The 26,324-nt window shown below is 40.5% G+C and overlaps 1 protein-coding gene across 2 annotated transcripts in view; it reads left to right on the forward strand.

The window, feature by feature from the left end:
* LOC126177526 (coatomer subunit gamma) overlaps window positions 1-26,324 on the forward strand; it is a 106,712-nt gene that overhangs the window by 68,651 nt on the left and 11,737 nt on the right. For both annotated transcript variants that reach the window (XM_049924462.1, XM_049924461.1), the window contains exons 11-14: window positions 1,793-1,961; window positions 5,931-6,145; window positions 6,249-6,423; window positions 18,301-18,395. In XM_049924462.1, coding sequence (XP_049780419.1) covers window positions 1,793-1,961; window positions 5,931-6,145; window positions 6,249-6,423; window positions 18,301-18,395 — 654 coding nt within the window. The remainder of the gene's footprint in view (window positions 1-1,792; window positions 1,962-5,930; window positions 6,146-6,248; window positions 6,424-18,300; window positions 18,396-26,324) is intronic.

Raw genomic sequence — 26,324 nt, forward strand, 5'->3', positions numbered from 1 at the left:
CATAAGGATGTTAGGTACCCATAATAATATCTCTGTGGTCTTAAGGAGCTCCGCTGCCATTTTAACCAGCAGCTTCGCATCTTCCCACGGGGATATGTTGGACAACTTGTCCTTGAGCCATTCCACCGTGTGCACCCTCCCACAGGCAGAAATGAGGTCACCATGATCTAAATAGACCCTCCTGAAGTTGGGTCCTGGGCCAGCATCCCCCCCAATCTTTCAAAGACGGCCACCTGTACCAGTTCCTCCCGCTTGCGAGGTGATGGCCACCAGTGGATAACCTTCCTGGATAACTGCCATCCTAAAAACTAAGACTACAGTACTGTAGGTCTGTTTCCCTATTTCTTGCCTCGGTTTTTTTTTTTTTACTCACTTATCCAGGGAGAAGGGAGTCTTTGATTCCTCCCTTATCCACTTACTACCATGTCTTTGACATGGTGGTCTGCATATCCCCTTCAACCTGAGACAGTTTCTTCCTGGAGGTCTTAGGTTGGAGGTCTTAGGTTCTAGTCCCTTTAATTCCTTCCACTTGTCTTTAGGAATCCATTCTTTCCCTTCCTTTTTCCTCTGTTCCCCAAGTAGCTTCCTCCTCTGGGCCCCAGACAAGGCTTTGATCGTAATCTGCTTAATCTGGTTTAGCTTCTTGGTTACAGTTCCCACTTCTCGCTCAGGTCTAGACTCTGATTCAGTAGTGGGAATGCCTTCCATCAGTTTTGACCCCGATGTTTGGGTATCTGAGATCTCAGTTTCCCCCTCAGTTTGTTTTTCTTTATTTTCCTTAATCATGTCCATATTGGTCCCACGAGATTTGGGGATCTAGAAGGTCCACACCACGAATACCCCGTGCGGTGTAAGGCTAATTGCTCAGGGAGGTTGCCCAGTATTCCTGAGGCTCCGTTCGCAGCACATCTTCCCATGTGCAACACACTGGTCAGCACGGATCGCATCACACCTTGGGTTGGGTCAGGGAATTGGGTAGGACTAGAAGTGGATAGGGAAGATGGGATGTTGTGGGACACTCTTAGTCTGATCCATCGGCTGAGGCCTTTCCGGCAGTAGGTCCTCTACCTTCAGCATAGCCCTCAGCTTCCCACAGATACGCAAGCCTCTCCACCCGCACGGACAATGCTTCATCAAAGAAGTGTCCCCCGGATAGGTGAAGGATGGTTGTGTGCGACACACCCATTCACTTCCTTGGCTATTGCGAATAGTGTGGTCATAACAATTATCATATCTCATAAATGATTTAAGATGTCGAAACGGAGTTCTCTGCAAGTGATAGCGCATAGTGAGGAACAAACGTTGTATGATAAATAAAGGAAACTTTCTTTTATTCAATGATATATGGAAGTAACACGTCTGTAGCAGTGAAAGATAGGTGGCTCAGGATGCATTCAGATGTCCATAGCACTGTAGGAAAATCCAATCAGTGCACATATACATGCCCAAAACACAAGGGGAACTATTTGGCAGGACATTTGTACTCACACTCAGCAGCGAAAGTGTTAAAATGTATTGATTTGTCATGTCCAGATAATGCTGTTTTCATCCTGACATTGTTGTTATGTAATACATTAATTGTTTTGGTTTCTTTAATTATGTAGTTCATCCTGAAGTCTGAATACAAAATTAGAAACTTATAGTGCTAAGGAAGCTTCTAGCTCTACTAAGACATATAACTGTGCTTAGCGAGGTAACTTAGAAATGTAATTTTTGCAGTAAACATGGCTGATCAGTAAGATGAAAGTTACAGAGTTGTACATTGGTACTTCCGTGTTTCATTGTTTTACAGGTTTCAATTCCTGGCTTGGAACGTGCCTTACATCAATATAATCTCAATCCCACCGATTCACCGTTTGACATGAAGTCAGTTCCTCTAGCTCCCACTCCATCTGCTGATGATCTAGCTGCTAAAGGAGGTGCTGCACCTGATGGCATGCTTATAACACCAGGCTTACCAGGTAATAAAAGGAAATATGGTGGTACAGTTCATTTTTCAATTGTATGAAAGTTGAGTAACATTTCTTACATATTTTATAATGGGCTATTTAGATTTTTGTCTGCTGGCCAGACTAGTAAGATTTTATGTAATATTTACATGAAACCTAAGTCCAATTTTGATTGTTATCTGCAGATAACTATTTTACTATAACTATAACAATATGATGAAATGGATAGTTGCTACTCACCATATGATGGAAATGCTGAGTCGCAGAAAGGCACAACAAAAAGACTGTCACAGTTAGCTTTCGGCCAACAAGGCCTTTGTCAAAATTAGACAGCATACACACACTCATGCAAATGCAACTCACTCACACATGACCACAATCTCTGGCAGCTGGAGCTAGGCTGCGAGAGAGAGGGCATTATGAGAGAGACAATACGGTGGGAGTAAGGAGGAAGCAGGGCCGGCTAGGGGAAGAGATAGGAGGGTAGGGGTGGGGGACTGTAAAGTGCTTCAGGGAGCGTGCAGGGACGAGGTGGAGAGTGGAGCAGCTAGGTATAGTCTAGACCGTCTAAGGAGAGAAGTAAACAGACTGGGTGCATCGATGGAATAGAGGGCTGTGTAGTATTAAAATTCGAATAGGAAAGGGGCTAGATGGGTAAGAACAAGGACTAACAAAGGTTGAGATCAGGAGAATTACAGGAACGCAGGATATATTGCAATATATTACATATTCTGTGTTCCCGTAACCGTCCTGGTCTCGACCTTCTTTAGTCCCTGTTTTCATTCCAGCACTACACTCTATTCCACCAATGCACACAGTCTTTTCACTTCTATCCTGTTTTGCTAACCCACCTTTTGTCTCGCCTGCCCCTGTCTAACCTCCCAACTGCATCCAGCTGCCCCACTGTCCACCTCATCCCTGCACACTCCCATCAGCACTTTACAGTCCCCCACTCCTACCCTGCGATCTCTCACTGTACCCATCCCCACCCAAGCCTCCTACTGGCCCCCACCCAATAGCCTCTCCCATAATGTTGGCTCCAGCTGCCAGAGACTGTGTGTGTGTGTGTGTGTGTGTGTGTGTGTGTGTGTGTGGTCTAATTTTGACAAAGGCCTTGTTGGCAAAAGCTAGTTGTGTGACAGTCTTTTCATTGTGCCTTTCTGAAATTCAGCATCTCTGCTATATGGTGAATAGCAACTATCCTTTTCATTATATTGTTACATTCCATCCTGGACTTTCCGTTATTGGAACTATTGTGATCCAAACGCTGTTTGGCTCCATATAGTGATCGTACAAGGGTAAATTCAAAAATCCTGCACACTGCATGTGTGCAACCATTATGGTAGTATGGCCAAATTGAATTTCATGTCAGTTGTGAGCGAGTCTTTAGGTATGATAGTTGTATATATGAATTTTATTCGTAGTGGATGCTGTCGAACTCCGTGAGTGTTCCTTTATAGGGTGTAGAAAAATATTCGCTACCAGTCAAAATAAAAGGTTACTTATTTGTCACATGACCGGTTTCGGGCTTGTGCCCATCCTCAGGTGTTTATACATTCATGTACATGTTTATACTGCTGGAGATCAATAAAGATGAAGCACCATTATTATAGTTACACTGTGGTGACAGTTTTGCCACTTAGTTATACACTTATGGACGTGAAAATAATAACTGTGTAATTAAGTGGCAAAGCTGTCACCACAGTGTAACTATAATAATGGTGCTTCATCTTTATTGATCTCCAGCGGTATAAACATGTACATGAATGTATAAACACCTGAGGATGGGCGCAAGCCGAAACTGGTTGTGTGACAAATAAATAACCTTTTATTATGACTGTAGTGGATATTTTTGTGCACCCTATAGTTGTATATGTGTTTGCTGGTTGCCATGGCTGTTTCATGAGCAGTTCAGTTTTAAAATGGAAGCTGAAACAAAATCAGGTTGAATTATATGTAGTAACCAGCATTCAGATGTCAGAAATGACTCCCTTTGTGGAAAGAACCCAATGGAAATTTACAAAGCTTTGAGAGAGGTGTGTGGGAATAGTGTAATGGACTTGCAGCATAATATCATGGTGGTCTGCTCATTTCCGTGAAGATAGAGTTAGCAGTGAGAATAACCCAAATAGTGGAAGGCCGTCAACTGCAACGGACTACACCTCTCAAGTTATTGTCAATGACATTTTCAGAAAGGATCCATGAAAAACATAAGGAAATTGCATATGAGACAAGAGTGTCTGTCACTTCAGTGTACAGAATCCTAACTGAAAAGTTAAAGATGAGAAAAAATGCTGCCAGATGTGTTCCTCATGATCTGTGTGAAGAGCAGAAAGCAGGTTGCAGAAGAATTGCTTCAACATTATTGGACAGAACAATGATTTCTGAAAAGGATTGTTGTACTTGATGAAACCTGGATATGAGATTTTGAGCCGGATCTGAAGTCTGTCATCACAATGCAAAATTTCCAACCCTCCAAGCCCAAAAAAATTCTGCTGCCAACAATCAATTGTGAAATTGATGGCAATCTTTTTGTATCATATTAATGGAGTCATAACTACAAATAGTGTCCCAGAGGCATCTGTAACAGGTGTGTGCTACAAGCCATTTCTGCTAAATGTTTTGCACCAAAAAATGCATCAAAGGATGCCTGATAAGCTTACAGCTGGTATCCTTATTCTGCATGATAATGCAAGACTGCATGTTGCCCCACCAGTGAGAGAAATGCCCAACAAATGTGGATGGGAAATATTTCTGCACTCACCACATAAACATGATATGAGTCTGCCAGACTTTGATTTGTTCCCAAATTGAAGGAACAACTCCGTGAAAAATATTTTGATACAATTGATAAAGCATCCAGTGAGTAGTTGGACAGAATACTAAAGTTTACGTAATGTTGGGAAGCTGTCATAAGCTGGAATGGAGATTATATTGAAGCCTGTAAAGGTATTTTGCAAAATAAATTATTTTCTTCAGTACTATCTGCAGAACTTTCGAAATGACCCTATCAGTGAGAGAAATGTTTGACAAATATGGATGTTAAATGCATATTCTCTGTAATTTAGTGTTTTCAACCTGTGATGTTCATGATAGTGTAACTCCGTGTCACTTACTTTTGAGAGTGGATGATGAAGCAGATTCAGATTTTGTGTTGCATTGTCCACTGAACTCACATTTTGTATGCTACTGTTTTGACTGAAGGTAATTTTCCATATTCATGTAGTCCAGTATTAAGCTTGGTTTCCAGTCACATCCTGAACATACTCTGTGCAGAAAAGTAGAAAATTACATATGTTGTAAGACTTGTTGGCAGGTGCAATGTAGAAGTTTCCTTGATGGGAAGGGTAAACTGTATTTTCAAGCTCTGTATGACAACTACTTTCTTTATTAATGCTATTTCAACACTAATAGTTTCTGGTTTCTTGAAACATTCAATTGCACACAATTTTTTAAATTAAACGCGGGAAAATGTTGGATGGAATAGCAGCAATGAAATAGGGTAGATGTGTATTTGAGTTGGACTTGCAGCTTAAATATGCCCACTGCCAATCACTCTCTTCTGTGTGGTGAGTTACAATCTTCCCTATGTCATTGTTGTTGACAATTTTAGGTTGAAAAAACAGCAGTAGAATTTACATTAATTGATGTCAGTATTATGACATAGGAGGGCTATAGGAAATCATCATAATCATTACTGAAAAAAGTGAACCAGGTAGTTTTACTGATGTGACAATAATTTTGTGTAGGTACCACTTAATTTTTATATTAAATTTGTTGTCACCACCACTTGTAAAGCTGTGATTGTACATTTATTTGCTGCTCTGTATATTTTCTGTATGTAAAGTTGTTTTGTTAAAAATGGCTGAACTTTCAATAAAAAGTATCTAGGTATTACTCATACTGCCATTTTTGCAGACAATAAATTAAAAAAGCTTCACCATTGTGCTTAAAATAGATGAAATTCCTGAATGCACACAGGTGTAAAAGCTCCAACAGCGGCAGCAACAGCAGCAGCCACAGTTGCTGTCAGTCGTGAGGAGGCATACCTCGAGAAATTACGTTCTGTTCCTGAACTGGCACCCCTATGTGCTTCGTTGTTCCGTAGTTCTGAGCCGGTGGAGCTTACAGAATCAGAAACTGAATATGTTGTAAGGTGTGTGAAGCACATATTTCCCCAACATCTTGTACTTCAGGTGAGTAGCTCCACTTTTTGTGCTTATCTCAGATGAGATGTTGCTTCACAGTTTTTTGGATTATTGAAGGACATGTTCCTCTCATGACTTTCTCTCCTCTCAGTTTGACTGCCTGAATACTCTCGATGATCAACTCCTGGAAAATGTGCGTGTGCAGCTTGAACCTGCTGAAGGGTATGAAATATTGAAGGAGATACCTTGTCGTCGCTTGCCTTATAATGAAACAGGCACAGCATATGTAATCCTGAAATTCCCAAAGGACTTGTCATCATCTGTTGGTAAGTTGGCTTGATGGTGATTTTTCTGCTGTAGCATGAAAATAACTGCTGCTGTCACATACATTAATCACAAGTGCTTCTGCTAAGTACATTAATCACAACCACTATCATTTCATATAATCATGAATTATTTAGTGATCTTAATAATAAGAGTGAAAAGCTGTGATAGAGGTGGAAGAGGGGCAGTGAAAAATAGAAAGGTCAGAAAATGAAAGATGTAGACAACTAAAAGGGAATGAAGAAAGGAATAGATACTGTGAAGAAATGCTGAAACATAAAAAGTTAATGTAAATTAAGACATGGTAGGTTGTGAGAACCAAGGACATGTTGTAGCGCCAGTACATGTGTGAAGTTCTCAGAAACTGATGTCTGTGGGAATGTGGTGAAACAGGCATCGAAGTCACAGCTGTCATGTTGTAGAGCATGTTCTGCAACAGGATATTGCATGTTGCCAGTGTACACACACTGCCTATGCCCATTCATCCTAACTGATAATTTGGTGGTAGTCATGCCGAAGTAAAAGGCGCCATCCTGATTTAGGTTTTCCGTGATTTCCCTAAATCGCTTCAGGCAAATGCCGGGATGGTTCCTTTGAAAGGGCACGGCCGATTTCCTTCCCCATCCTTCCCTCACCCGAGCTTGCGCTCCGTCTCTAATGACCTCGTTGTCGACGGGACGTTAAACGCTAATATCCTCCTCCTCCTCCTCCGAAGTAAAAGGCCAAACAGGGTTTACATAACAGCTGGTATCTTTCACAGGTGGCTCATCTTGTGATAGTATGTATTTCCCCAGTTACAGGGCTAGTGTAGGTGGTGGTCAGTGGGTGCATATGGTTAGTCTTACAGCAGGGACTGTCACAGGGATAGGAGCCATAGGGTAGGGAGATGGGGTTCATTTTTGATGTGATGCGACAGAAGTTATATTATTGGAGCTTTATATTTTACGCACATTGTTTCTATTTGTCTTGATTTTTCTGGGGCAGTCCCAATTCTTAAAAACCTGTCCCAGTGTCTCCAACACCTCTTTGGGCTGAGTGAAATGTTCCTGATTTTCATCTCAGGTAGCCAACTTTTTCCTTTTTGTTCTAATCACTTAACCTGTGCCGATAAAATGCTTTGTTTGCCTGAAGTTTTGTAGTGTTGGCATGACACTTCATTCACATGATATAATATATAAATTCTTTCAGAAACATGACAGTACTGTGATCTTGTAAACAAGTGCATGTATTGTAACATCGGTGTGTTGCACTGTTGTAGAGTAGTTCAACATTTCCAGTGTTCACGGCAGGGACTTCAATAAACATTATCTTAATATTAACTGTATTAATCATGGGATAATGTAAGTGCAAACTAAACAATAAGACACAGCAATAATTCATGTTTATGAAAGGTCACAGTGAGAATGCTGTCTGTACAATTTGTGCTGTGAAATTTTGCATTGGACATAAAGGAGGCTCTGACATCGTAACTCACAGGAAGACCAACAAAAACAAAACTGTGCACCCAGGTTAACTACTAAAGATCAAAAATTGACAACCATTTTTTGGTAAAGGTGGTAGTTTCAGACACGGATAACCAACTTTTAGCACAAGAAGCCACACTGACATACCATACAGTGATGCACAACCAGAGTTCAAAGTGCATGGACTGCACCACTGGCATCATTAAATCATAGATAAACAAAAAGCACTTGTGCTTGCATACAAAGACCAAATCAATTATTGCAAACATGATTGTGCCATTTGCTATGGAACAAATAATGATGGAACTGAAAGTAGTAGTTTATTTCATTGATAGGTTCTTCAAGCCACACAACTTCAAGCCGTTTCATTTAATGGTTTGATTTTACCACTAAGGGATCATGGTCAGAATGTTGGAGCTAGAGAACTCTCTTGCTGAAGGTGCAGACCATTTGAGTTTGTAGGTCTCAGAGGTGAATACAAATTCGGTCTTCAGAAAAAGTTTCTAGCAGTTTAAGCTGACAACACAAATACCAGTTATGGGGGAAAGATACAAAACTCTTTAAGTTGCAAGAAAAGAGTGAATATAATTTAACTGGAGTAAGATGATGTCCTCAAATTGTGCACAATTCTTTCCAAACAAATGCACATTGCTTGCCCATTAATACACAGTTCATAATTGGTAAAATCTACCAGCATTTAGGTATCTATGTTGCATGTAGTGAAAAAGTAAAATCAGTCTGTGAATTTACTGAAGTAGAATGCAACAAACTATTAGATGGTTCTCTCTTCTACTGGCTGTCTGAATAGTCGCTAATGTTGTAAGTATTAAAGCCCTTCTTCTTGTCCCTTGATAAGTGACTTACAATCTTGAAGAATTTTTTCAAAAACCTACTCTCCATATGTTTCATCTGTCATAAAACAGCAGTAATGAGAGTTGAAAAGTGATTCACTAGTGACACTTGATCAGTTTAATGATATCACCACAGATTTCTATGCTACTTGCGTTGGATGTATTTGTGATTGATGCGAACCATTTAGGATGCCTCTTTAGCCAATCTAAAGAGCTGCCCTGAAGAAAACTGTCAGCTGGTTTCAAGATTTGTAATGTTTTGTGAAATATATTTCCATGAGCTTTACTGTGAGTCAAGGAGAACTGTTTGACAAGCTGTTTGACTGCTGTGTAGGTAAATATTGTAAAGGTAAACTATTGGACTGGAACATGAAACCAAATTTGGCTTCTGAGGGAGATACCCTACCAGAGTAGGTCAAGGTCATGTGTTAAACATGTCATGTGAAGCTCTAAGTCCCACCACCCATGAGGTGCTTTCGGTGCATGCATATTGGGCATATGTTCTCTTGATGTGTTGCTATGGTGGTGGTGACTATGGACATACAGTCCATTAGGGAAGCCCCTGTGTTCTGCCATCTGTATATGTAAATAGTTAAGACTGCCACTCTCCACACTTTCAGATTGCCCAGTTTACAAGGTAGAAAAGAAGATCCTAAAGTACAAGTCCTTGGATCACCTATCTTACGCTGGAGCTCACCAGAAATATGACAGACTCCATCTAGCGTCACTTTCTTCAACTTTCGCCTCTGTTACATCCTTTCCCCCACTTCCCTCTTCCTCATCCCAGCTCACTCCCCCTCTCCCCTCCTCCTACACTGCAGTTCCCACACCCTCCCCTCCAGGGTGCCGCTACACCTCCTCGACCAAAGAAGTGCCCCCCTTTTTCGGCAACCACCAGAGAAACCTCCCACCTGGAGACTGCCCCCCCCCCCCCCCACACACACACTACACACTGGAGATCCATGCTCCCAGACACACTGTCTGTATGTTCCAAGGTCACTCACTCTCGTTCGGCCCTGGATCTTGCAGAAGCCTGCTCTCCCTCTTTGTCGTGCCCTCTTCATCCTCTGAAGGAAAAGAAGAAAAAACTTAAGTCCCAGGGCAAGGCCCCTCCCAGTGCCCCCAGAGGAGGTACCATCGCCCCCATCACAACCTGAGTCTAACCTCTTATTTATGCATGACATGCCGTCCTCATCTGTGATGATCACTGATAGTCGTGATCTTCCCTTGGTTTCTTTGTCTCACCTGGACTTTCGTCACAAGCTAACCCAGTGGAATTGCAACAGATGTTATTGTCACCCACTGGAAATAAAACACTCTTTTTCCTATTATTCTGAGTTCACTCTTGCTTTTCATGAAATACACTTTTCTGATGACCACTCTTCAACATTTCATGGTTATCGGCATTCTGTTGGAATCATCCTGGCCCCAGGATAGTATCTGGAGTGGTCTGCTCTTTAGTTCGCACTGATGTCATTAATAACTGAATCCCCCTTCGTACCAACCTGAAAGCAATAGCAATAAGAGTGCGAACATCCCCAGCAATCACTGTTTGCAATGTCTACCTCCCTCCAGATAGGTCGCTTTCTTATGTTGAACTGTCTACCTTAATACAGCAACTCCTGCTGCCTCAACAGGCAGGGCTTCTAATTGACCAACTTACTATAGACTTTGATTTGTGTCTTGTCAGTGACGGTTCCTCTACCCACCTAACTGCCGCTCATAGTCCCTTTTCTGCTATCGATCTCACAATCTCCTCCTGTGCTCTCGTGGCTTCTCTACATTAATCACCCCATGATTATCTTTGTGACAGTTGTAATGGATCTGGGAGATGTTATTTTTTTTACTGTATTTGTCGATACCAAATTGTAAATGTTTTCTTATATTTTTTGTCAGAATATTTTTTATTGTAATTTGCCTTATTAGATGTTAATTTACTTATATTTTTGAGAGTGATAACATATTGATTACTATTAGTAAATGTATCGAAGAATAGCAAAGAGACTGATTACAAGTGGAAGCTTGTGTGTTGTGTAAAACATCTTTGACGCTGGCGTCGTCTTTGACTATAGTCAGTCGGCAGTTAACTCTTGGTGTGTGTTGACGGTAGAACAATGTGAAGGTCGCAGTCGAAAATAATTTTGAATTATGTTACTGTTTTTTTTGTATTAACTATAAGAAGAAACTACATTTGAAGAATTGGTATTTGAAACACCAAAATGAGGGAAACACGTTGAACCACGTCAATTCTGCAACCGACAAAGATGCAATGTGGAATCATACTTAGACAACTGAAGCCAAGACTAATATCGCCCTGTAAACGTCTAACGGAAAAGGTACTGTCACGAAATATGGCAAATTTAAGTAAATAAAAAAATAGTGAGCATATTTTCAACTTGTGTCGTAGCGGGAAACAATATTTCAACTGTGGACTGTAGCCCGGGGAACCGTATTTCACAGTGACCACTTTCTGGTGATTCAATCAATCCTATGCTGCCACCAGGCAAACAGCCCCACATGTTGGGCATTCCGCAGAGCCAGTTTGCCTTTATATACATCTGTGCACTTCAACACCTCTTTTGGATTGCATTGTGTGGTCAAGCAACACATCTGACACTATCCTTCATGCCGCTGGCACTACTGTCCCCCTATTCACAGATCTCTGTCATCGTGGACCAGTACCATGGTGGAAAAAGGACTGCTGACGGGCATTGCAAAGAATTAAACAACGCTCTTCCCAGACAAACATTATTGCTTTGAAGCATATCCATGCTAAGGTCTGCTACCTTATTAAGCAGAGTAAAAAGGAATGCTGGAAGCACTGTGTTTACTCCCTGGGGACATATTCCTCTTCATCACAGGTTTGGTCCAAGCTTTCGTAGCCTTCTGGACTACCAGTGACAATCAACTGCCCACTGTTGTATCTTACAGGGTGCTCTGTTTACTGAACCATCGGCCCTTGCTGAACACCTCATGACACACTTTGCGACAGCATCGGCGTCTTTTTCCTATCCTGCTACCTTTCTCAGGCAGAAACATTCCTCTGTTTCCAACCCCCACAAAGTAGCAGCCTATAATTAACCCTTCACTGAATGGGAGTTAGTGCAGGCTCTTACCTCTTCACATGACATAGCCCTAGGTCAGGATTCCATCCACAACCAGGTGATCGAACACTAGGACATTACCCAGAGGCAACATCTACTCAAGGTCTTCAACCGCATTTGGTTTACAGGTGCCTTTCCCTTGCAATGCCAAATCAGCATAGTTATCTCATGATGTATACACCCTGGGAAATTCGGGAAAAACCCGGAAATTTTTTCATCGGGGAGAAAACCGGGATAAATCCAAGAATTTTTTATAATTTCAGGTATTTTTCATTGTTTTATTTTTCAGTTAAACTTCTGTACTTTTGATTGGTAAGAACTGATATACTTTAACAAAGATATTTACTCTAGCCCGCTACTGCAGAATAATAATGCAGCAATAAAACATAAATGAGAGAAAGAAAACCGAAATAAACCAAGTTGCAAAGGAAGTGCGCCATTTCCAACAACAAAACACAGTGCACACACAAGTGCCTGCAACACCAAAATGTGTCAAAGGCTTTAGGATGAAGACTATGCAGTACTTCATAACAACAAACAGTGACATCACGACAGTTTACATTAGGCTCCTTGCCAGCGGGCTCATGCGCATTCACAGTTGGGTCGCGTATGAGCAGTACCTGCTCACCCCCGCATATGGCTACTTGAAGTACGGCTGTTAGCTGTAACAGCAGTAGCAACAAGCAACCAGACACTAGCCACAAAAATTCTTCTGGCGAGCCGAGGCTGCCAGATTGGCGCATGCGTAGAGCAGTCTTAAGTTGCAGCAGAGAGGGTGATAGTCTCCACATGACCAGTGCTTAGGTTTAGTGATTTTGCTTTTCTTCTTTGTTTACAACTCTCCCGTCAAATGAAAACGAAACACATTTCTGTGTCTGAGAGCAGTTAAGTGAATTAAAATACATTCATGTGTTTACGGAAAGCTAAGATATGTTATTAGTTTTAGTCTCTTGAGTTTATTTTATTTCCAGGTTTTTGGCAGTCGAGCGTTAATTGCCTTGCTGAACACTGAAGTTACTTTTGTCGATTTGCTAAGAAATTTGGCTTTTATTAATCTTTTTCACAGAGGCATTTCATTGATTTGAAACGAAGTGCTCTATTCCACACTATTAGCTAGTGTCAACTGCTTGCTGAATTAGAAGCTTTTACTAACCACCTACACCTCGCCTACAAAAGGCACACAATATGGCTTGTCGCCATCACATTTCATTTACCCTCCATGACTGTGGCTTCCAAAGGCCCCATTCCGATTTTTATCTGCAAGTTTTTATCCCACAGGCTCTTCCAGGTTTGAGTTGGCACCTCACTCGGCACCCTCGGACTGAGGAGAATGGTATCCCACAGGGTTTTGTTAAGTGCCACACTCTTCCTCATCACTATCAATGGACTTGTACCTTCTGTTAGGCCTCTGGTTACCCCAGCATTGCATGTCAATGATTTTTGCATCTGGTGCACATCCCACTCAGTAGCACCTGCGGAATGCCAGCTCCAATATGTCATCTGATGCGCCCCAGCACGGGCCTTTTCCCATGGCTTCTAGTTCTCTGAATAAAAATGTAGGTTGTGGTTTTGCTGTAGACCTACAGTAAACCCCAATCCAGAACTTTATTTAGGCAACCAGCACCTAGATTTTGTAGTGGAGCTCTGTTTCTTGCACCTTCTTTTTGATAAAAAGCTGATATGGGTGCCCCATATTTGTCACCTGAAGACTACATGTATGCAAAAGCTTAATGCTCTCCACCTCCTGGTGCGCACATTTTGGGGTGCAGACCGTGCTATTCTTCTCCACCTTTACCATGCTCTGGTTTTGTCCAGACTAGATTACAGCTGTCAGGTTTATGGTTCAGCAGCTCCGTCCACTCTGAAAATACTTGACCCTGTTCATCATTGTGGGATGTGTCTAGCTATCGATGCCTTTCGCACTAGTTCCATCGACAGTGTCCTCACAGAAGCAGGAATTCCCCCTCTACAAATACGATGGAGCCTACTCCTGGTTTTTAATGCAATCGCCAATCGACAATACCCTGACCATCCCTTGTACCCCGTCCTCTTTACAAACAAGAGGTGTCTTTCACCTGCTATCTGCCCTTGGGTTGGATTGCTGGTTGGAATGTGTCTCACTTCCATCTATCGGGATCTCCATCTCTGGTTACTGGAGAGGAGAGGGCCTCATGTATCATGTATTTCCTATTTCCTTCTGCAGCTCAGCAACCCCTCCCTCCCCCCAGCCCCCCGCTTGGGTTGTGCCTCGACCACAGATTAGGACTGACCTATTCCAGGGTCCTAAGGTCTCTGTCGCCCCTATGATATATCAGCATCTTGTACGTTCCATCCTTGAAGAGTTCCAAGATGCTGCCATCTTTTACACTGATGGATCTAAAATGACAGATAAGTCAATATACACTTTTGTGTGTCCTGCAGGCATGGAACATTTACTGCCAGGATCATCTAGTGTGTTCATAACAGACCTGCTAGCCATTAACGCAGGCCCCTCCATTTTGTTACTTGGCCTCCCTTCACAGTGTTTTAATATGTACGGACTCAGTGAGCAGTCTGCACGCTGTAGACTGATGCTACTGTCATCACCCTTTGGTCTCTGCTATCCATGACCTTCTCTCTGCCCTTAGCCATACCGCCTGCTCAGTTGCCTTTCTCTGGGTCCCAAGTCATGAGGGCATCCCAGGGAATGAACTGATACTTCCCCCCCCCCCCCCCCCCAAATTCCCTTTCCATTATTCCAGTTGCAGGTATGCAGATTCACATCAAATCACTTTTTGCCCAAAAGGAAAATGACATCTGGTGTGCTTCTGCTCTCAGTAATAAACTTCACACAATCAAGGAGACTACTACAGTTTCACACTCTTCCTTCCACTCCTCTCAGTAGTAGTCCACTGTCTTATGTTGTGTAAGCATCGGTCATACCAGGCTCACCCATTGTTTACTCTTGCGTAACGAGCCACCCCCACAATGTGATTATAGAGCCAGACTGATGGTATCCCATATTTCAGTGGAATGTCCCCTTCTTTTGACCCTTCATACTAATTATGGCTTCTCAAATTCCTTGTCCTTTAGTATTAGCAGACAATTCACAGATGACTGGACTGGTCCTCAGTTTCCTTCTGAAAGTGGTCTTTATTTTCATTTACAAGGTTTCGCTTTCTTCCTGGAGCAGGGGCAGGGCAATTGTGGTTGGGGCTTCTACTCTTTTCTGGGTCTGGGACCCATGACCACTCCCCGTATGAAGACTGCTCTTTTATCCCTCTGTTTTTCCAGTTTTTGAATTTGAGTTACCATTTTACACCTTCACCTTCCACTGTGTGTGTTTTTAGCTTCCTCACTTTATATAGTTTGACCCCTGTGACTGGATCCACCCACTTTTTGCAGATGCCTCTGTCTTACGCATTTAACTTTTGGATTGCGGGGCTGCCCAGCTCGCTGTTTAGTCGCATAACCCTCCTCAATCAGTCCAGCAAATTGTAATATCATTGAAAAATGACAGCAAATTTTTACTCATTTTCATAAGGAGTGAGTGCACCTAGAATAGGGCTAGCCACAGCTTGATAAAATGCATGTAAGCTGGATGTGTAGGCCAAGGTTTCACCTGTCTCAGCTTTGCTCAGCCCTCTTCGGAAGTACCTGGTACAGAGTGGCGTTTCATTTAGTATTGCAGTGTAGCATTTTCAGTTAGCATTATTCTACTCCATTCGGCAGAGTCGTGTTGTCGATACTTTTTACTTCGCTATTTGTTCATAGTGAACAAGAAGTTCATAGGTCGAGTAGCTTTTGGTACAGAAAGAGCCAGCCTAGCAATTGATCATCACAGTCCTTTAAAAATGAATGGAAATCGCAAAGGAGAAGGATGAGAAAGATCTTACCTTCCCGTAATTGACTGGTATCACAAATTTGCTATGAAACAGCATTAAAGCACCATACAGAAAGAATTTAAAGATTTAGTTGACAACGAAAGAGCAAAAAATTACAATTGACAAGAGATTCATTGTTCTGTACATCAACTAGCACTTTGTGACAATATTGCAGGCATGGAGCACGTGAATAAATTGGTAGTATGAATAGTAAAATTTCTGAAGTCTCACACATTATTCCACTGTCAGTTGCAACAGTTTTCAAGAGACCTAGCTATTGTTGAATTTATGAATGAAAGAGGAGTGCAGGCACTAAAATAAGAACATCTGGAAAGAATTGCTGACCTAACATTTGAAGTGGACTTTACTGTACACTGCCCATAGTAAGACAGTGCAAGACGATAAACATCTTATTTCTGATTTGATGGGGATGCCATTAAAAAGAAAATTGTGTTATAGATGGGACAAATTCTGACAAACACAGTCCTAAGCTCAGTAGCACCAAAGAAAACATGAAATGTGAAGAATTCATTGTGGCCTTGAAAGAATCACAAGGATAGTTTTCTAAACGTTTCGAGGACAGTGCCAGCCATACATCTGTTTTCGAGATCATTTGTCATTTCATTTGAAAGCGTCCCTTTGCATGTACAGTTGTAACTTATTGATCTGCAGTCTAATTCCTGTTTCAAAGAAAAAATCCCTTATGGTACAACTGTCCAGGATGTCTACATTGTTTTCCTCAGGGAGCATTTTGACATCTCCACAGTGAGAGTGAGATTGCAAAAGTGCTACAGTAATTCAATCTGTGTGTCTGTGTGTGTGTGTGTGTGTGTGTGTGTGTGTGTGTAAGCCAGGCCACAGCTCTCAAACTGAATTCTTGGCTGCCCCTGTCCCAGAACATATTAGTAATTTGGTTGAATTTTCCTAGCTATTCCATGTTTTAATGCATCTAAAAAAAGTGTGTTCTCAGTATTAAAGTATGTGTACAGATGAAAAAACATTCAACTTAAAAACAATAAAAGCTCTGACACTGACAGAAACCACATTTGTTAGCCTTCTTTGTATGGGCTCCAAAATTGTAAACAGAATAAAAATAAACTTTTGGAGGAAATACATACCAAAAAATGCACTATTCAAGTACCAGTGAGTTTGTACCATTGTACGCAATGCAAAAGTGTGAAATTTCTGTTTATATTTACAGCCTAAATGTATATGCAATACTGCTATTAACGCCTCACCAGTGTTACGGCTGATTATGTGAAAATTGTATATATTTAAGCCTGTATTGATGGTAATTCTAACATGTCCTGAATTTTACCATGTTGCCCTTAATTTTTGCGCATTATTTTGAAAATGTCCTGAATTTGGCTAAAAATATAGGAACACTATTTACACATCAGCACTTCTGTGAAATTGAATAGTGCTGTGGCGGTGGTGTGTGTGGGGGGGGGGGGGGGGTCTTGTAAAACTCAAGAGGGAGTAAATTATTATTGGAGCATTATTGAAATATTTAATAGAGAAAGGAGTGAACAGCTGCAGTTGCCTTCCATTTGTGCTTACATTGAATTGATAGTAAATGTAATGAGAAAACTGTTAAATATGTTTATAACCTGTAATTACTACTCTGAATTTTCATACGGATTCCCCCTACAGATAATTTATTACACTGTTATTTTCAGTTCACACACAAATTTTCAATCACTTTTTGTAAAGTATTAACTACAATTTAATTTAATTTTTATTTAGTTTCCCGATTATGCATTCTTTCTTGTCCTCACCTTTCCCATTGTAGGATTTGACTTCTCTAACCATGAGGCACCACCTATCCCGCTGGTAGGCATCATCTTCACTAAGGCGTAATCTCTTCATATCACCGTGGATATTCCTTAACCAGCTGGGTGAGGTCTCTTATCTCCATCTCATTTTTCTACTCTGTAAAGGCCCTTTTCCAGGGCATGGACATCAGGTCTTAGTGTTACATAAGCATACAATCTCATCGTGGATTATGAGTTTTTTCATTTATGGAGACAACCTTAAACACATCACCCATTAATTCATTGTGTAATTCATCTTTCAGTGTTACTTCTTTCATCTATTGTAACATGCACATTTCTGTTGTATGGAGTTTCTGTTCATGAGTGGTGGTTTTTTTTCACCCAGAGTTCACTACCATACACTAGGACTAGTCTTAAAGCTATTTTATAAATTTTGCCCCTTATTTTTGATGAGTATTCACTATGATGAATAAAATTGGCAGAGTTCATTTAAATTTTCCAGTCACAATTTACTGTTCTACTTGAGAATTAAGATTGTCATTTAATGCAATGCCCTTTGATATTTATCAACCAAGAAACACTGAATGATAAATTACTAGAAGCCTCAGTATTTTTTGTAAGAAATGTTGAATAAAATATGCTCAAAGGATTCAGAACTTTTTGCCATCAATATCACATCACTATATTACTAGGTAGTGACCTTTTGGTTCTTGCTCCAGTAGGTCTACAATGTTCGTAGCACTTTCCAATTGAAGTCTGTTTTTTATGTGGTCTATGGAACTTATTTTTTATATTCATTTTTCTATTTGTTTTTCTTCTATAGGTACTTTCAGTGCTACTCTTAAGTTCGTAGTCAAAGATTGTGATCCTACAACTGGTCAACCAGATTCTGAAGAAGGTTATGATGATGAGTACATGGTAAGGAAATAAAGTTTTATATTGTTTTATTACCATTCATGTATCCTTTTACAGATGTGTTTGACTTCCCTTTGTCGGCATAAATGAAATTCAAGAAGTATAACATGCTACCCTCTTCATTCAACCAGGAAAATGTTTTTGTTACTCGCAAATAATGGGTAGCTTAAGGGGCATGAAGGAATGTTTTCATTTTTTCTGGGTGTATCACATTTCATCAACTGTGTAGGAAATTCACCAGGTTGATTAGTCATTGCTAAAGGTTGCATTTTGAAAGTGGAAACATTGGAAAAAATGCTGTTTTGAGTACAAAATTTGCCAAAAAACTGTATAAGTTCAGGTGGCATACATCATTGGCAGTGCAGTTTTTGTTCCAGTACACAATGAGCATTTCAACTGAATTTATATTATATATATTATGTTTGTGCTATCCTTTGCATAAACTCCCTACACACTTGAGAATGACTCTCAGCCAGTGTCTGAACAAAACTACAATATTATTAATGATTGTATCACAAGAATAATATACATAAGAATGGAAAAGAAAATTGAGGCTGTGTTAGGTAATGATCAGTTTGGTTTTTGGGAAGGTAACAGTATGAGAGAAAGCAGTTTTGACATTGCGCTTGTTAATGGAAGCATTATTTAAGCAAAGTCAAGAACATTCACAGGATTTGTTGGCCTAAAAAAGTGTACAACAGTGTAAAATTGTGCAAGATGTTTGAAATTCTGAGAAATTGTTATAAGCTGTAGGGAAAGAAGAGTAATACTTTGTGTGTAAGTATCAACAAAGAACAATAAGAATGGAAGACCAAGAATCAAGTGCTTTCATTAAAAAGGATGTATGATAGGGATGTAATCTTGTCTATATTGAGGAGCAATGATGGTAATTGAAGAAAGGTTCAAGATTGGGATTAAAATTTAGGGTGAAAGGACATCAATGGTAAAATTTTCTAATGTCACTATTACCCTCAGTAAAAGTTGGAAGAATTACAGGTCATACTAAATTGAATTTACAGTCTTCCGAACTAGAAAATGGATTGAGAGTAAGCTTAAGAACAATAAAAATAATGAAGAGTGGAAGAGTGGCAAAAATGAGATTATTGAGTGATTTTCCATAAAAATTGGGGACCAGGAAGTACAAGAAAGGAAGGTATTCTGCTACCTTGGAAACAAGGAAGCAAAATAACACAAGCACCAAGCAACATAAAAAGCAGACTATCACTGGTGAAGATGGTATTCCTGGCCAAAAGAAGTATACAAGTATCAAACATAGGACTGAGAAATAAAATTGTGTGAATGTGTGTATGGAGCACAGCATGTATGGTAATGAAGCATAGACTGTGGGGAAATCAGAGCAGAAGGGAATCAAAGAATTTAGGATATGATGTTATAGAAAAACGTTGAAAAGTGCGATTACTGATAAGTAATGTGGTGGTTCTCAGCAGAAGTGGCAAAGAAAAGAAAAAATTGACATTTGCCAAGGCATCAGAAAATAACTTACATAATACTAGTGGAGGGCAAAAACTGTAAAGAAAGGAGGAGGTTGGAATAAATCCAACAAATTATAGAGGATATAGGGTGCAAATCTACTGTGATGGCCTGGTCTATTCAGGGCTGCTGTGCATGAGGATGTGCGAGAAAAATGGTGAGCACAGATTAATGCCAGAACATTCAGTTAAAAAGTCATAGCATTGACAGTTGTTCATTCAAGCAGCTTTATAAAACACTCCAGCCCACCTCAGGGCCACACTGCATGCGTGCAAACAAAGCACATTATGGAATGCGCTGACATCCCGATCACGCTGGCTGCATCCATTGTCTTGGGTCACAGGCCACAGCTGCCATGGTGCTCTGTGGGTTGCCAGCAGATGAAGACAAGTGTGGCCCATCCAAGCCCTCTGAAGTAGTGTCAGCTAGTTGCCGCCACACACACTTATTGTCCCCATGTCGTGCACTTGGTTGCGATAGTTTCCTGATGCCAAGCGGCAGTGCCCTGGTCGCCCCACAGCAGTAGACCAGGATGTTGGCCAATGATACCTAAGTGGTTAGGAGGCCATGAAGGTGCGCCTCCCAAGCCAGATTGTAAACAGCTTGCAGTCCATCGACCATAGTCCCTCAGAGTGGCAGAGGCTGGCCAGGCATCTGTTCCCCACATCAGTGAGATTTCTCGAAGTCATGCAGCTGACACACCATGGGTATGGTACACTTCTTGCCTTAACTTGATGAGCTATCAGTGGACAGGTCTCCAGCTGATCATCATCCAATGGTAGCTGTGGGTTCTCAGAAACTCAAAACCCTGTCATTCTCTCCGGTTCAAGACACCGACAGAATGACTGCATGGCTAAATGGCTTGAGCCATGCTTACAGCTACACTTCTGACATAGTCCTGCCTGAGGAATTAGTAGGTTTGCCATAGACTTGCTGTGTCAGCTTTTCCAAGCTTGCACATCCTGAGTACAGGTTGCTAGGCTGGGCTAAATTTGCAATGTGTGAGTTCCTTGGAAGCATACAAGTACTCTTAGTTACAAAATGTTACTTAACTCATGGTCTCACTGTGTTGTGATGTTCACAATTCTATGCACCTCGGCTGTGACCAGTGTAGCAACCTTGACTGGCAGAAATGTTTTGGTGTGATGTCGACAATACTGCACAGTGGCTTACTTGGTTAGCACGTTCCACAACGGGGCCTTTGCTACCTGGCCGCAACTGGAATTAAAATTTAAAAATTTATCGTTTTCACACCAAACTATTTCAGGGCACAGCACTACTCTGAGATGAAGAGGTTAGCGCAAGAGAGAAATTCTTGATAGGCCACATTGCAATGGTTAGAAGACAAATGACTTAAAAAAAGAAAAAAGACATTTGATTTCAATAAACATGTTAGCAACAGCTACAGAACATCATCTGTACTTAAAGGAGTGGCAGGGATGGATAGCTTTCCACCATCTTACCTGCCCTCTGAACTGATTAGTCCAGGAAAATTAGGAAAAATGAGGGGGAAAATTTATAAAGTTTTGAAACTGTGGGAAAACACTCTTAGGGAATGAAGTAGTAAAAAACAAAGTAGTTTCCTCCCCTATTGGGGTAGCTTCCCCCTCCCCAACCCCTTAATTTATTTTCCTTCTTCCAAACTTCACAGAAAACAGTTCATTTAACGAAGTTATGTATATGACAGAAAATATTTCTGGTGAAATTCTACTTGGAGGAGGTCAGGTGCATGTTTAAGCAAGGTAATTAGTTTGAGTGCTAAAGTTTGTAGGAAAGAAAGTGAAATTTCTTTTGAAACAGACTTCTTTCTATACAGAACAATTTTGCTTTATAGTGGTTTACTTTAGAAGTATGCAACTTTAATTATTGGAATGAAAGTCATTTTTCATGAAAATTGAGAATTACTGTAAAACTAATCAACAATTACTTTTGTTGTAATATATTTACAATCCTATTACAGCATTGAGACATTGAAAATACCACAATATCTATCAAACAAATAAATTATTTTATTTTTTATTTATTTTTTATTTATTTTTTTATTTATTTATTTCTCTGTGAGGCATATTAGTGCAGCTTTGTCCACGACAGTTTTTGCACACTTTTGTGCAATGTAGGTCAGTCTTCACACATCCGCACTTTCTTTCACAGCCTTGAGTGCAGCCGCATGAAATCAGTAGCAGTATTTTCTCTGGAGAAGGTGGTCGTTTCACGTGAATCGGGGAGAGGGATGAGTTTGATTGCCTCCGGCCCAAGTTGTTCCCCAGCCATAGCTGGACTTGTAGGTAAATTCGGTGAGACTGGAGGTGTCCTGCATCAGTAGTGGGTGGCAAATGAGAGAGTATGACAGCATTGTTTGCCTGACCCACAAGTACAAACATTTAAATCGAATGGCATTTAAGTTTTATCAGGACGGTTTTTGTGTACAGAGAGAGTATAAATATCTCTCCTGCTTTTGCAGTGGTATCAGGAGAGGAAACAGGAGCGTTAAATATCTGTGGAATATTATGAAGTTGGGGATACCGGTCGAATGTGCTGTCACAACCACTTACTACTTAAAGAGACAGTATTGAATTCTAGCATTCATGAATGAGTGAGGAGTTACGTATATCTTTGGAAGTGTAACACCTTGTCCGATGCTACCTTTCTTTACCTTCCTTCATTAGAATTATGTCTGTGTCATTTGGAGTGAGATCGACAAGTAGCACAAGATGATCTACATCTTGACCCACTATAATCACTTGCTGGTAAAATTTTTAGGCATTTATTGCTTTTGCAACAGTTTCAACATCTGCATCGTCATTCACAATCCGGTTTCAATACCAAAACTGTCTAGTTTTTGCACAAGCTGTGTAATAAAAATTTCCTTATTGCTGAGGTTATTAAGTAAGACAAACTGTAATTCAACGCATAATGTTTCGTCATCAAAGAAAATTTCTCATGAGATCCATTCCATCATTCACCTTTGTCATTCAGTAGTCTTTGGGTTCAGAGAGCTTTCTGAATATCCGTCAAATACAACAGCAGCAGTATCTTTATAATGTCTCTGAATATGGGCTGTTAAGGTTTTATAAATGCCACCAAAAGTTCCATTCTCGGGCCACACAATGTGGAGGATAAGAAACCCTGCATCTATAGCAAAGAACTTCAATTCATTGTTGTCAATATTCCTTTTAGGTACTTGATCAAAAAGATTGCACAGTGACGACTTTTTGTTTTCCTCATCAGTCCAACAGAGATATTGGTACACTCGATAATTCGTATGTGAAGCAATCCTTTAAATCATCAGGTGAATGAAACATGCACATTATTCTCTAAAATAACTTGAGTTGTATCTACTTCAGTTATATTTGTTTTTAATTCTAACAATTGACATACATGTTGTCCTAACCTTGCTGCATCGCTTAAGCTTCAGAGAACCAAATTTTGACGATACAGTAACTATTCTTCAAAGAGCTTCTTCACCAACACACACACACCTTTGTTGCAGTTTACTTCCAGAGAAGCTACCAATTCAGATGCTAATGAGTACGATTGCTCCTCATAAGCAAATGGAGTGTGTTGTTGCAACCACAGTTGAAATCCTCTGTGAATTCTCCCACTCCTTAGTTCAACACTCTGATCACTCGTAACCAAATGTAAATTGCAGAACTGTTCTATAGCTTCACATTAGTGATTGGCTATTGGTATACTGCAAATCTATTGGTTCAACACACTATCGCTGAAATCTCTTCGGTGTGAAACACCTCCAACACTCTTCAGGTTTTTCATAAGCGTTTATTCTATCGTCATGTCAGTCCATACTCCACACCAGTACTTATCAGAGTGTCGAACCATGAAGAAACTGTCCTTGGAGAATTTATGGAACTTCATGGGTTTCATAGTTTCTTTCAATTTTTCCATGTCCTGGAGGTGCAAATGACACACCTTAGCATAAAGAAAGTATGGAGCTCCCAATTCCCCATATGCTCTGCTTGGATGAAATGCAATGCCAAAATGACAAGCTGAATGTATTGTATCCACAATTGGGAAGTTTTCCCTCTTTGCCTAATATAATCCATTGTGTTGACAAATTTATTTTTTAACTTTTCAATCACTTGATCTGTTTCCAAATCGCTGAAAGATGCGCCATTTCCACTCTTTCAGAAACACAGTCTTCAATATGTTGCTTCTCCTCCTCAATGACTGCCATTTCCTTCAGTATTATGGTGGAAAGAGCACACATGACTGCAGAGTAAGCTTGAATTGCCCTCGTGTATACGACCAGAAAGTATATGGGGAACAGAAGCTGCAGCATGTACAGTCTCCAAAAGTGGAGAGAGTCCACTGTCTCTAATTAAGAATCCTATTGCTCCCAGGAAAAACATTATCAAGTGAAAGCCTCCTAATCGAATAACTACGCTAGTGAACAGCTCATTCCCTCCATTAGCCTCCACTGCAACTATATCTTTAGCTTTCATGTACAGTGGTTGATCAGACGTCACAATACACGTTTGCTTTGTAGTCTTATTCTCCATGATGGCAATTGAGGAGGAGGAGGAGATAAGTATTTAACGTCCCATCAACAATGAGGTCATTAGAGAAGGAGCACAAGCTGAGATGGGGCAAGTATTGGGAAGGAAATAGGCCATGCCCTTTCAAAGGAACCATCCCGGCATTTGCGTGAAACGATTTAGGGAAATCGCAGAAAACCTAAATCAGGATGGCCGGAGACAGGTTTGAACCATCGTCCTCCCGAATGCGAGTCCAGTGTGCTAACCACCGTGCCAACCTGCAGTTAAAATAGTGCTATAATCTGTGGGAAGTTTGTTGATGAATGGAAGCACTAATACATTTGATTATGTATAAGGTTCTCCAGTTGTGATTCTCTCCATAAAACATAGCCATGCAGAAACAAAGCCATAAAAACTTTCCCATCGTCAAAGTAAAATCGTGCTTTGTAGGCACTGTTGCTTTAGTGAATGATTGTTATGAGTAGACATTTTGCAGAACAATTTCTTCAATTACAATTCTATTCTGCCTTCAGAATGTTAGCAGATTAATTTTTTGGGCGCCTCGTGTTTCAGTCAAGCTCCACATGACAGAGTGTTTAGTTACTTCCTGATGTTCTGTTGCTCTCCCTGGAGTCACACATTTGATTCCATCCATAGCATGGAATGTACCTTTGCCTATCATTGTTGCTTTATTGAAGTCAGCAGTATCAAAAACGAACTGTGTGAACGAATCTTTTGGAAAATTTGGTTTCCAGAACTGAACGGCAGAAGCATCAAATAAAGCCATAGTGCTATACAAAAAGCACAAACCCATATTCGAGATAGACCAAGTTGCAGTGGGGAGATAAATGAAAAAGTGCTGGTAGCTGACACAATCGCATGGGATATAGCTGTACATTTTTTTAAAGGGAACTGTTTACTACCTTTCTGTTTTTACAAAACCACACCCTTCACAAATTCATGTAAAGTTTCAGCAACCATAACTTCACCATTCTCTGTCAAGTCATTGATATCTGGATAATCAGCAATACTGTAAGGAGTCATTCTTACATCTTCACGGATGGTTGCTGCTGCTGCTGCTGCTGCTTCTTCTACTATTCTCTTTCTCTCATCTTTTTCACTAACAGGTAGTTCATTGTACCATTGATTCAATAGTTTGTGGCCCATGCCACAAAAACATACAACCAGGGGATTTTTTGGCATTGTGGCAAACAAGACCCTATCACCGAAGTGTTCAGTCAGTTTATTTTTCAGAGTTTTTATAGTCATTGTCTCTCCTCCTGGGAGACATTCATTAACTATCTGCCAAAAATGGAACAGTAAAATTTGACATTCCTCTGAACTATCTAAATTTATATAATTCTTGAAAAGCAGCATCAAACTTGGTATCTTGAGGGTGGCCTCTTTTTCAGACAGAGGATGGGTTCGGCACTAATTTAGCATAGCAATCTTGATGATAATGGGCTTTTGCAGCTACTAAATACAAAACACTCTTGATGCATTCGGCAACCTTTCTGCCAAAATAACCGTCGTGTTTCTCTGCTTTCTCAAGCAACATATGTTTCACAATTAAAGAGCAAACAGCAAACACTCCACAGCGTTTGTGGAATGGTTTTTTTTTATTTTTTATTTATTTATTTATTTTTTTTTTTTTTCCGCTTCTGTGTCACATGTTTCAGCGCGTATGAAACAGACTTTTTTGAAACTCAATGAATAAGAGTAAGAGGATCTCGAACTTTTATGATCTGCTTGTGCAACATTCTGGTTGGTTAGTTTCCTTATACTATTAATTCAGGTCGACATACCCTATGCACTTCAGTCAGTCCAGCGTTCTGTAGAGGATTATGAGCCCATCCTTCCATTCCTTGCTGACGTGTATCAGAGTTTCCAAGCCCCTCGTCACTATTGATGTCTCTTCTTCCGAAACAGATTTACCACAAATAAAACA

Source organism: Schistocerca cancellata, chromosome 1 (genome assembly GCF_023864275.1).
Source record: "Schistocerca cancellata isolate TAMUIC-IGC-003103 chromosome 1, iqSchCanc2.1, whole genome shotgun sequence".
Taxonomy (NCBI): Eukaryota; Metazoa; Arthropoda; class Insecta; order Orthoptera; family Acrididae; genus Schistocerca; species Schistocerca cancellata.